This window comes from Terrapene carolina, unplaced genomic scaffold, assembly GCF_002925995.2.
Source record: "Terrapene carolina triunguis isolate 2854851 unplaced genomic scaffold, T_m_triunguis-2.0 Scaffold58, whole genome shotgun sequence".
Classification (NCBI taxonomy): Eukaryota; Metazoa; Chordata; order Testudines; family Emydidae; genus Terrapene; species Terrapene triunguis.
The window spans coordinates 113,001,061-113,013,432 of record NW_020664409.1 but is presented as its reverse complement, the minus strand read 5'-3'; the positions used below and the strand labels follow the sequence as shown (position 1 = coordinate 113,013,432).

General features: G+C 43.8%; 1 protein-coding gene across 4 annotated transcripts in view; it reads left to right on the top strand.

The window, feature by feature from the left end:
• The window catches only part of LOC112113248, a 68,096-nt gene that overhangs the window by 43,746 nt on the left and 11,978 nt on the right, over positions 1–12,372 (top strand). For 3 of the 4 annotated variants that reach the window (XM_029913852.1, XM_029913850.1, XM_026647218.1), the window contains 8 exons: positions 621–780; positions 1,022–1,130; positions 3,309–3,442; positions 5,421–5,532; positions 6,266–6,495; positions 8,677–8,710; positions 9,545–9,685; positions 11,384–11,583. In XM_029913852.1, the coding sequence (XP_029769712.1) occupies positions 621–780; positions 1,022–1,130; positions 3,309–3,442; positions 5,421–5,532; positions 6,266–6,495; positions 8,677–8,710; positions 9,545–9,685; positions 11,384–11,583 (1,120 nt within the window). The remainder of the gene's footprint in view (positions 1–620; positions 781–1,021; positions 1,131–3,308; positions 3,443–5,420; positions 5,533–6,265; positions 6,496–8,676; positions 8,711–9,544; positions 9,686–11,383; positions 11,584–12,372) is intronic. The other variant, XM_029913855.1, reaches the window with a different exon arrangement.

Genomic DNA, 12,372 nt, shown 5'->3' with positions numbered 1-12,372 from the left:
ATAACTTGTATTGTAATGCAAGTCTTAACAAGGATGAAAGTGTTAAATTCTGAAACTCTTATTAAGTGAACATAAAATTTACTAATCGTTTGGAGAATAATATTAATATGGAGTAATAGTACTTATTTAAAATCTCTTCCTATGAATTAAGAAATCAATGACTTGTAGCCTATGTGATCCAAACTTTTTAACAGTAGATCCATAATATAAATTGCCATACTGGATCAGATCAGTGGTCCATCTTTTATCGGTACTAATACACAGCTTCATTAACAAGTGTAAAGTGCTTTGAGATCCTCTGATGGAAGCTGTTATAGAAATAGGAAAGCCCAGGACAGAAACAGACTGATGTGATGCAGCAGGGGTTCCCTGAAAGGACACCTCGCATTTGTAGTGGGACTTTAGACCCTGTGGAAAAAAATGCAGATGTTTCATAGAACATATTTCTCTGGACATAACTTCATCATTTGGTCATCAGTCTGATCCCACCATTGTATCTCCTCCAATAGCAGTATAAGTGCATGGTGAGCAAGCCCCCAATGCCCCTTTTGGCATTGCAGCATGTTACTCATGCCCTTCGGTACCTGGATTAATCCTTGAATGCATTTCTCCCCTTCCAGTTGTAAATTGGGGGAGTCCATCAAACAGTTCAGCAAAGCCATCTTAGATAAATTGAAGTACTTCTTCAAAGATCTCAAGAACAAGCTCCAGGAAAAAGGCAGAAACGCAGAGCCAGTAAACGTCATTCAGAGGCATCAAATGGAAGCTGTCCAGGCTTTGGTAAGATTGGCAAGGGGGTCCGTGCAGTGGATACCCTTCAGAACTTGTCTGTTTTGTGTTGGGTAAATATGGTGAGGATGCCTCACGATTTGCAGTTTGGCCTGCACTATAGGGAATCTGCAAATGCTCAAGTAATGTAACTGTCTTGAGTAATGGGCAAGTTTTGGTAAGCAGCCACTTTATTTGAAATGAGAACTTTTTGTAGCATACCATACTGATTTTTCCTTCTTCCACTTCCCAGTTGTGTAACTTTCTCCTGGATCAGACCGAGTACATCAATAAAAGGCAGCGTGGTATATCCCGTGTCCTGACACCAGAAATACAGGCTAGCATGAAACCAATATATGCAGGTAGGAAAATCCTACAGCTGGGCTAAGTCTGGCTTCCTGTGCATTGAGAACCAAATTGTAGCAGTGACACTAACCATCTGTGCAATGGTGAATTCTGCCAGTTAGTACTGGAAAGAATGGTTCCCAAGCTGGTAGTTTGAAAATCTGTATGGTGGTAGAGTCACCACACTACTCCTCCTGATGAATCCGCTTTTCCCACTTTTATTTCTTAAATTTCAAAGGCCCTAGCTCAAAGAGATCACTTTAAATTCTTATTCTTGAGCAGCCAAATAATAATGTTGTGTATTTGTAGATCACTTAGCATCTTCAAAAGGGAGAGAAGGAGCGGAGAATGAAATTCCACAGCAGTGCTGCAGAACTGCACAGAGCTAGAGCTGGAGTCTGTCACAGCAATGTAGTAGCACCCAGGTGTGGTGCATGCCTCCATCTGACAGTGAAATCTGACACTGAAAACATCCACTCAGTGTGCAGTGGCAGTCAAAAAAAGCAAACAGTGTTGGGAATCATTAAGAAAGGCATTGATAATAAGACAGAAAATATCATATTGCCTCTATAAATTTATGGTACACCCACATCTTGAATACTACGTGCACACGTGGTTGCCCTATCTCAAAAAAGATATATTGGAATTAGAAAAGGTTCAGAAAAGGGCAACAAAAATGATTAGCGGTCTGGAACAGCTTCCGTCTGAGGAGAGATTAATAAGACTGGGATTTTTCAGCTTGGAACAGAGACAACTAAGGGCATATAAGATAGAGGTCTATAAAATCATGACCGGTGTGAAGAAAGTAAATAAGGAAGTCTTGTTTACTCATAACACAAGAACTAAAGGTCACCAAATGAAATTAATAGGCAGCAGGTTTAAAACAAACAAAAGGAAATATTTCTTCGCACAACATACAGTCAACCCGTGGAACTCCTTGCCAGAGGATGTTGTGAAGGCCAAGACTATAACAGGGTTCAAAAAAGAACTAGATACATTCATGGAGGATAGGTCCATCAATGGCTATTACCCAGGATGGGCAGGGATGGTATCCCTTGCCTCTGTTTGCCACCTGCATTACTGACCCTCTTCAGCTGTGATGAAGCAGCAAATTGTATGCTTTGGATGTTAGGGGCCACACCAAAATGAGTCTCTGGGAACTTTATAAAGGACTTCAGAGACACTGCAGTGATTCCTTCCTATGGTGGCATGTATGAAGGGATCAACATATAAAACCCTGGCTTTTTTTTCTGTGCTCATGACTCCCCCTACTGACTCGCTGCAGAGCATGCAATGTGCTGCTTCATCACAGCTAAAGAGGGTCAGTAATGCAGGTAGCAGAGGTTTGTATGTTTGGTGCTGAACATCCGGAGTTTAATCCACGGTGACAGTTATGTCGTCTGTATATATGCAGCTGTGGTTTGCAGTAAAAGCACTAGGGATGTGCTCAGGCTCATGACCACAAAGCTCCTCCTGGCTGTGTAGTTCAGTCTGTATGGTCTACAAGCTAAATATATCAGAGTTTTGCAATGAAGATTGTGTCCCACCTTATCTTCAGTGTACAGCCCTGTTTCTCATGCAAGCTTTGCTCCCCTTGTTCCCGAGAGAGAGAACTTCTCTCCTCATGACAGCTTGGGGCTTCACGAATAATAAGGCTGTCTAGGGCCTTCAATGCCGTCCCAACATGCAATTTAGTATGGCCACTTGGATCAAAATGAAGCAGCATATGTTGGGACCAGAGGCAATACGTGTGTGTGTGGGGGGGGGGGGAGAGACAGGGACATGTAGGGTCATGTGCCCCCTCCAGATTGCTTGATCACATGGTATGGTCGGGCCTCCTCCCTGCAGGACAGCTGAGCAGGCAGGGAGAGGCAGGAGGAACAGCTGGGATCTGCAGGGAGGGGCACTGCTTCCTGGGAGGGAGGCACTGCTGGGGTGGGGGACATGACTTGAGCTGTTCCAGGGTTGTGACCCCCTCCACTATCAACAGGTCTGGGTCGTCTCTGGTTGGGACCTGCCGTCTCTGTAGGCCACACCTCTATTAGATTGCAGTTTCCATTTTAGTAGTCATTGTGTGGCACCAGGCATCCTGACAGATTACCATTCCAGCCATTGGTTGAGTAGCAGGTGGGCAAGGCTGCACCAACACTTGTGAGATTATGTGCTGACATTTAAATACCATCCCTCTCCCGTAGTTTGTAGCCAACTGAATGGTCCTGGCTGTTTCCAGAGAATGAAAGATCTTATGCAGAGGCACGTCCACAATCAGAAAGAGACCATGTTTAACCGTGTCACTGATAAGTTACGGCACCAACTTGACCTGCTCCAGGTGAGATGAAACAGAATTAGCACTCTTCTGGAAAGCAGCTGGCCTTGTACAATGTGATATAACTGCTGCCTCTCAGGTCACGGGACCATGCTGTTTTGTATGACTTGGAAGAAGCATTGTAGCTTTTCCATTTGCAGTTAAGTAGCAAGAATGGCAGCCAGTATTCGAAGTGGACCCCTCCCGTTCTGTTTAGTTTGACTCTCGTTGCAGTATTTACTGGGGTTTTAGCCCTGGTGCGATTCCAGTGCTATTAATAATCATGCTTAGTGTGGAGAAGGGAGAATAATTTGCAAGAAACTGTGACTGGATGGAAAGTTTTCTACTGTCTGTGAAAGATTTTGTGTGAAACACCTATAGACCAGCTTAGTGCAGGATGCCTCCTTGAAGTGAGTCTATATGAGGACAATACCATAGGGCAGTGGTCCCCAGTGCGGTGCCCGTGGGTGCCATGGCGCCCACCGGGGCATTTATATGCGCCAGCCTACTGACAAGGGAACGCCCCGCCACCGAGGAGCACGGCCGCCGGACAAGCAGCTGCCGAAACGCCACTGGCATTTCGGCAGCAACACTTCTTGACATTGCCGCTTCTCGGCGGCTGCTTGTCCGGCAGCTGCGCTCCTTGGCGGCATTTCGGCACCTGGTCGTCCGGTGCCACACTGAAAGGTTGGGGACCACTGCCGTAGGGCTACATATCATGATTGCTGTCTCCAGTTCCTTTCACACTTGACTCCTAGTGCTTTTAGTTTGTTTGAATCAGTAAACTGACTTATTGATGGACTACTAGTAATCAGATTTCTGTTATTACAAACAACTTTTCATAGTGTCATACATGCCTGTTACAGTAGAGCCTCAGAGTTACAAACTGACCAGTCAACCACACCCCCATTTGGAACCGGAAGTACTCAATCAAGAGCAGCAGAGACCAAAAAAAAAAAAAGAGCAAATATAGTACAATACTGTGTTAAATGTAAACTACTAAAAAAAGAAGGGAAGGCAGCATTTTTCTTCTGCATAGTAAAGTTTCAAAGCTGTATTAAGTCATTGTTCAGTTGTAAAGTTTTAAAAGAACAACCATAACGTTTTGTTCAGTGTTACAAACAACCTCTATTCCCGAGGTGTTCATGACTCTGAGGTCCTACTGTATATTTCAGTATGCTTTAGCGTTAAAACAGTACTTAGAATTAAACAATAAATGAAATATATCTTCGAATGAGGTTTGAAAAGAAGTGAAGAGGCAGAGAGATACAGGAAATCTACTACAGTTCAGACAGAGCATTGCATGCTGGTTTTCGTCGTCTCCAGGGGTCATATATCTATATTAAAGACGATAAAATTGCTGTTGTTGTGCTTCAGCAAAGTTGAGTACCTCTGCATTAGCAAACATATAATTTGGACCTGATTTTAAACGTGTCAGATTTTAAAATTTATTTGTAGTTTCACTAACTGGTTGTTTGCTCGCTAAAATAGTCCTCAGACGGCAGTCCATGAGCTGCAGGGGTCACATTATGCAGATTCTTCCTCTTTGCTTCCAGCTCTTTCGAGGCTGTTGGTGGCAAAGAGCCCTGGTGCCCTATACAAGTAAGTTGGAAACAAGGAAGAGGAGCCAGCCTAGCCTATGCGTGTTGTGTAACTGAGAGCTGGAAGGGAGCGGGTCCATCGGGTTGCAAATGGGAGAGGAAGCGGGTCCACAAGACTATAAAAATATGAGCTCCCCAAGTGACTGTGTAGATAAACGGGAGAGGGAGGCATGTGTCCTGGATACTTAACGTATAGGGTTTCCGTATAAAACTGCAACGTGAGCCTTCTCCCCTCTAAGTTTCACTTATACGGGGATTATCAAAGAGATTTAGCCTGATTAGAGGGATCTAGTGGTGAAGCAGCTACTAAACAGGGGCCCTGCTGACTAAAAGCGAATCAATATCCATGTTGAAGAAAATTAGTGTGTAACATGAAACCTTGAAGCCTTGTCTTGTTTTAGATATACATCGGTGGTAGTTTTGAGTGCTTGGTTCAGGAGCTGACTAAATCCTTGACTCTGCAGTTTGAACCAATGCTGAAGCCTGTCCAGAAAAATGATGGAATTATTCCAGGTAAAGAGGTTCTTGCTTACACGTTGGCTTCCTCTTGTCGCTGTAAACAACGTTTAGAGTAAATGCTGCAAATAGAGACACAACATCACAGCACTCGCACCTTCTTGTGGCGCAGTTAGAGGCTGGTTACATATGTGAGCTATAACAAGTAGGCATTGCTGAAGCTAATTCAGTAATCTCATACTTCAGTGTGTGCTGATAGAATTTGTGCTGTCTTTAAGTTTTGAACTGTAATGCTCTCGTACTAAAATGGGAGCTGAACTGTACTTTGCCATCCTTAAAAAAAATAGTTTTGCCTTTGTCAGATTTGGGCTGCGTGCCTGCTCCTTCTAGCGGTGTGTCCTCAGAGGCAGACTTTGCACACACAAGCATAATTGTGTATACACCAACTGAAAGGGGAAGATGCACAAGGTTGGCCCTTTTAATCATGCAGACATTACCAATGGCACCTCTACTCTCCTGGGAATGGGCTGCCAGCCGCACCAGGTGTGCCTTCACACAGATACAAGGTGCAGTGTATCCACTGGAAAGCATTGCACGAAATCTGTTACCTGGCAGTGTTCCAGTTACATAGCTTATTGGGAGCGGTACAGTTCATGTTAATGCTACCCATTTCTTGCTGTGGAAAGCCTGGCTTCAATGTGTCTTGTGTTTATAACAGGTGCAGCTTTGAATCGTTAGGACTGCTGGTCAGCGGAGGGAATAACATTTGTTCCTTTCATGTTTTGTCCAGATTTAGTGAACATCTGTGCCAAAGTCAGCAAGATTTGTAAAGTATCTCGTGTAGACTATGTTCTTCCCAACCTCAGCCAGACAGAAAGCTGTTCTGTACCTGCTTCTCCTGGGAAAGAGCTGCCATTAAAGAGGGAGCTGCAGGAAGGCTTGGATCCCCCAAACTTCTTGGGAAAGTGCAATATCATCCGCATTGGGACCATGTCACTTTCTCACATTAATCCCATTCAGGTACTGAATTTAAAAGCACCTCTTCCCTTGGGTCGGGAGGGATGTTCAGTAGGAGCAGATTTGGGTGTCCAAGAGAAAAGGCACAAGAGAAACCGACAGAAATACTTCTGCCAAAGTGGTGTGAAACTTTGAGACCTGTTATATTCTGAGTGTGTAGCACTTAGAATATGGTACATCCTAGTTCTCTGTCTCAAAAGATTCACTGGCATAATATAGTATACCCGTGGATTCCATGCTAACAGGAAGGATTTCCTTTTTCTGCTCCAATATTAGATGAGAGAGATTCTCCCTTTTTCTCTTCTTGAAATTTATCCTCACTGGATATGTTCATTCTTTCTGTGACCACTCTCTACCATTGGGCAGGTTTGAACACATTGTGAAGCTGTTTCTCCTTTCAGTAGTTCAGGTTTTAACTAGATTTCCCAGGGAAGTTTGATTTTGGTCCTTTGCCGAGCCCTAACTTGTTCAAAATAAATCCTTTCTACCAGAAACTTCTTGTGTGGAGCATCCTGACACAGGGTTTTTTCCCTTATATTTGAGATTAATTGGAGATGTGAGAAGTTGGAAAATAACTTATCTTCTTGAAGTCTAACTTTTTTTTAAGACCCTAGGAACCCAGCCCCCCCTCCCCCCCATTTTATTCATTCATTGGTCCTCAGTGAAAGTTAGTGCCTTTGAGTACTTCTGAAATGCAGCTGGCTGGCTTTTAGATTTGGATTTATCTACCGCAGACCTGGAACCGCTGTGGCTTCCTTCAACACTTTTTATAAAAAGAACAGGAGTACTTGTGGCACCTTAGAGACTAACAAATTTATTTGAGCATAAGCTTTCGTGGGCTACGCCCCAATTCTTCGGATGCAACTATATAAAGTTTGCCAGTTGCAACACTTGGCTTGAATATTTTAGAGACCTATTAATTGCCATTCCGGACCAAACTAGAGGTCCCTTTAGTACAGTCTTCTGCCTCTGAGGTCTTGTCTATACTTACGGCTAAATCGGCACTGCTACTATCGATACAGCGGTGTCAATTTAGCGGGTCTGGTGAAGACCTGCTAAGTCGGTGGCAGAGCACTCTCCCATCGAGTCTGTACTCCATCTTCCCAAGAGGCAGAAGGTAAGTCGGCGGGAGAGTGTCTCCCATCGACACAGCGCGGTGTAGACACCACTGTAAGTCGACCTAAGTTACATCAACTTCAGTTACGTAACTGAAGTAGCATAACCTAGATTGGCTTACAGCTTTAGTGTAGTCCAGCCCTGACACTGACCACTACCAAGTGCTTCAGAGGAAGGTGCAATGTCATACACAATTGCAGAATAGCCTCTGATGAGAGACTTTCCAAAAGTATTTGCAATGTCCAGAGACATTATGTTGCCAGATTCCCCTTTATCCACTATTTTGTTGACATGCATAAAGAATTTTAATAGAGAGGTGTAAGCTTCTTTTACAGAAGGTGTGCTGGCTTGGCCTGTCCTCATTCATGTAGGTGTTTTATAATTCTCTTTATTTCTACCAATGAGCCTTAATACACTCCCAGATCAACAGCTACTGCCAACTAGACAGGGTGGTCTACTCCACCTACCCTCCAAAGTATGTAGTAAACGTTATACTCTGAATTACCTTCCTTATGCACTTCCAGATAGAGTTTAAGGTCTTCATCATGAAATTCTGGCCTGAAAGTACACAGAAACCATACAATGAAAGGTTACCATTTGCATCTCCTGTATCTATATTGCTGAGTAAACCATGGGTGTATAAATGGTTGGTGGAATTATGGAGTTAGTGATAAAGTTGTTTGGGGGATCTTAACTATGAAAATCTGGAAATTGAAACATGAGGGTTTTTTTAAATATAATAAAATTGTATCATATATTTACATCCTTAACGGTTTCTAAATGAAATATTTTAACTGCAAATTGTATTATCCATTTCTCAATTGCAGTGTATTTTATTAACTCATAGAGGCTTTTAGCAAAATAAATTCAAAAACTGATCTTCAGGAGAAAGCAAAGCCTGTCATCCATTTCAGGGCTTCTCTGTGAACATATCTTAGAGTTCCATTCAGGAGTCAATACTGTAAAATGAAAGACAGCCACAACCTTGTTTTTAAATGTCTTTTCTCACTGTTCTATTTGGAAATCAGTGAGTTATCACCTAACAAATCTGTCTCTTGTATTTTTAAGATATCTGTGCAAGAAGTCACCATCACTATGACAGGTGAGTAACCTACATCATTTTTATCTTTGTGCACGCCCTCCTTTTTCCACCCCACCCCCCATTTATAAACTGCAGAATAGAAGGATTTTCTTCAATCCCTTGAAGTTGGTATTTAAAACTCCCAAGAAAGAAACTTTTGACCAGTGCTTCTGCCTTGGCTATGAAGCACTGGGACTCAGCACACAGAATCAAGGTCCCTCTGGTATGGGGACATTCCCTGGGCAGTATGAATTGATCAGAATGATTGACTTTTAGAATTGTTGGTCTCACTGAATCCATTCACACCTTTCTGGCACAGCTGGATACATTCCTGTTACTTCTCCATCTGAACTCCCAGAAGAGAGAGAGAGATTAGAACTTCATGCCACTCTTTTTCCTACACACCATCTTAGGGCTTGGAGCACCCCGGGGATACCCTGTAGGTAAATCTTAGTAACCAGGAGTTCCCAGCCCGGCAGATTGCATTGATGCTCCTAGAAAGCTCCTGGTCACTGGCTTCGAGGAGTTAGTCATTACAGTGTTTAATACCCATTGCCATTCTCCATTGAGGGTTTTTTCTTTGTACACTGTAAAATTTGTTTTCATTTTAGAATATTCAATGAACAGATAGTTAATCTCTTATGTGGGAGGCTTAAGTAGGTTTTTGATATGAGGATATTTTCTTTCCACCTGGACAAAGCACATAATATAAATGTAATAGAACAGCGACAGCACCATCCTTTGGCTGTGGCACCATATTATGTTCAGAGATTTTGAAACACTGAATACGGTTTTGCTGTCATAGGAGCATAAATGTGAGCATACTTTTAAATGCTCATCTTTCTTCCTCCAAAGATAATACCACCATGACTCTTCCGTTCAGCAGCGTGTATCTTTGTGAATGTTGCTTCCACCTATATTATTTGATCCTTCATCTCTCTCCTGAGTTTGCCAAGAACATTTACTCCAGATTGGGAGCCCAGGCATCCAACCCAAGTGAGTGGAAATGGGAATGCCTCCCGGGTGGTGGTGATGTCTTGAAAAACAACCTAGATAAACCTGTGAACTATTAAAGGGCTTTTTGTTTGTACAAGGGTTTTGTTTTCCATATCTCCACCAGACACATGTACCATATACAGTAACTCCTCACTTAACGTCGTAGTTCTGTTCCTGAAAAATGCGACTTTATGCGAAACGATGCTAAGCGAATCCCAATTACCCCGTAAGAATTAATGTAAATGGGGGGGGGTTAGGTTCCAGGGAAACTTTTTTTCTCCAGACAAGACATTATATACATATACAGTATATGTTTTAAACAATTTTAAACAAACGGTTTAATACTGTACACAGCAATGAATGTGAAGCTGGGTTGAGGTGGTGGAGTCAGAGGGTGGGATATTTCCAGGGAATGCCTTACTGCCCAATGATTAACTAGGACTCTGCTGAGCTCTCAAGGGTTAATATGCTGTTGTTAATGTAGCCTCACACTCTATAGGGCAGCATGGACTGAGGCAGAAGGGAGGAGAAACAATAGATGCAGGGCAGTAGCTGCAAACACTTTCCTGCAAATACTGAACATGATGATGAGCCCACACTCTCCAGCTGGAGCGCACCCCTCCCTCCTCCTGACAGCACATGCACAGCTGCACAGGTGCTGACTTTCCAAAGTGCGGTGGGGTACGTGCATGAGAGAGAGAGATGTGCATTGCCCCTTTGAGTACGTTGACCCCACTTCAAGTACTTAAGCAGACCCCTTTTAAGCAGATCAGCCAGTTCAGACAGGAAGCAACAGCTTCCAGCAAGCTCCCTCTATTCTGTCCCCTAGCCCTGTCCCCCCTCCTCCCCTTTGTGGTACGGAGCAGGGGACGGGGCGGGAGCAGGGGGACATCCTGATACCAGCACCCCTCTCCCCCGCCTCCTCCAGCAAGGTCGAAGCTCCTGGGAGCAGCTCCAAGGTAGAGGGCAGGGCAGGAGCAGCACGGCAGTGGGGGTGGGACAGCTGAACGGCTGCTGGGCAGCTGCCGAGCCACATATCTTACAGGGAATTTAGGGGAGGTGATTGGGGGGGGCGGGTGGGCGCGCAGGCAGAGGGTGCTGGTTCTAATCCCTACAAGGAGGGGCTGCTCTTCCAGAGAATCCTGCAAGCAGTGGACAAAGCAGGCGGCTGCCAAACGACTATAAGGGAGCATTGCGCAACTTTAAATGAGCTTGTTCCCTAATTGATCAGCAACGTAACAATGTTAACCGGGACAACGTTAAATGAGGAGTTACTGTACTGTAATTTAGAGTCTGAACCGCTACAATGGGCTAATGTGTTTTGCAATGGTAGGTGTGCCTTGTCTTCCCTGTCCTAAGTGGTGGAGGGGGAAACCACACATACACCTACATGAGCTTTTTCCATCTGTCATTATCATAATCATGTGTGGAGCCAGCAGGAGTTTCTTTGAAGTTCTCCTGCTGTGTCTTCTGTATGGAGCAGTATCTATGCTAATTTGAGTTATTCCATAGACCTGGTATTGCTGTGCTACATAAACCATATAAACATTCTGAGACTTCCGCCGAACATATTGGATTCCTAGAAACAACAGCCAGTAGGAAGTGGGGGGGAGTGATAGAAAAAGCTCCTTCACACTTCTGAGATTAGTTTATGTTGCGCTATGTAATGTAGTTTAATTGCACTGTCTTTATACCTAGGTAACCAGGAGGCTCTCATTATCCTGGACAAGCTCCAGGACCCATCATCTTTCCATAGCTTGATAGAATTCATTTCGGCAAGACATGGGGGCATACCTTGGTTCCGGGAACTAAATCTGCAGCAGGGAAGAGAGAAACTGGAATCGCTGGGGGTGTATTACACTGTCAAAGTGAGCCATCATGAGTTCTGCAGTCTAGAGGTGGGAATTTCAGGGTGACTATCAGAAAACAAGCTTGTTTCCAAAGAGAGAATGAATTGGAGGCTGTTTGCTGGGAAAGCTGGTATTATCAGATACTTGAGCTCCACAGATGAGAGCCAGCCAGTCCTGAAGAGTTGTCCTGAAAGACTGGGGCCTTGCCCTACATGTTAATAGATCATCTACTCTTGAACAGATTCTTCAACCTCAAGTAGAATCTAGTTCTAGTGACAGTGAATTCTCACTGTCTTGCAATTATTTTTGGTTTTTTGGGTTGTTGTTTTTTGTATTTATCTATCAGACCTACTTCCTAATAAGACAGACACGCATGACTGAACTACAAACTCCCATACTGTATTTGTACCTTTAGTTTAGCTAGCCACCACAACAAGCTTTCTGCGCTGTGCGGCTGCGAGGCTTCACTTCTAGGAGACTCTTGAAAGTAACCACGCTAACATCCATGGTTTGATCATGGATCTCTGCCCCTGCCAGATGTTGGATGATATCCCACCTGCAGCAGTTCTCATTTGATTTGTATCTTGTGATGATGGAGATAAAATATTCTTTCATGGTGTTTAGTCACTCATCTCTCAGGAATTCTGACCTCTTGAGCTGAAATTATCTAGGGTTAATCTCTATCTGAAGGTGAATTATTTTTGGAGACAAGTATCAGAGGGGTAGCCGTGTTAGTCTGAATCTGTAAAATGCAACAGAGAGTCCTGTGGCACCTTTAAGACTAACAGAAGTATTGGAGCATAAGCTTCCGTGGGTGAATGCCCACTTCATCAGACC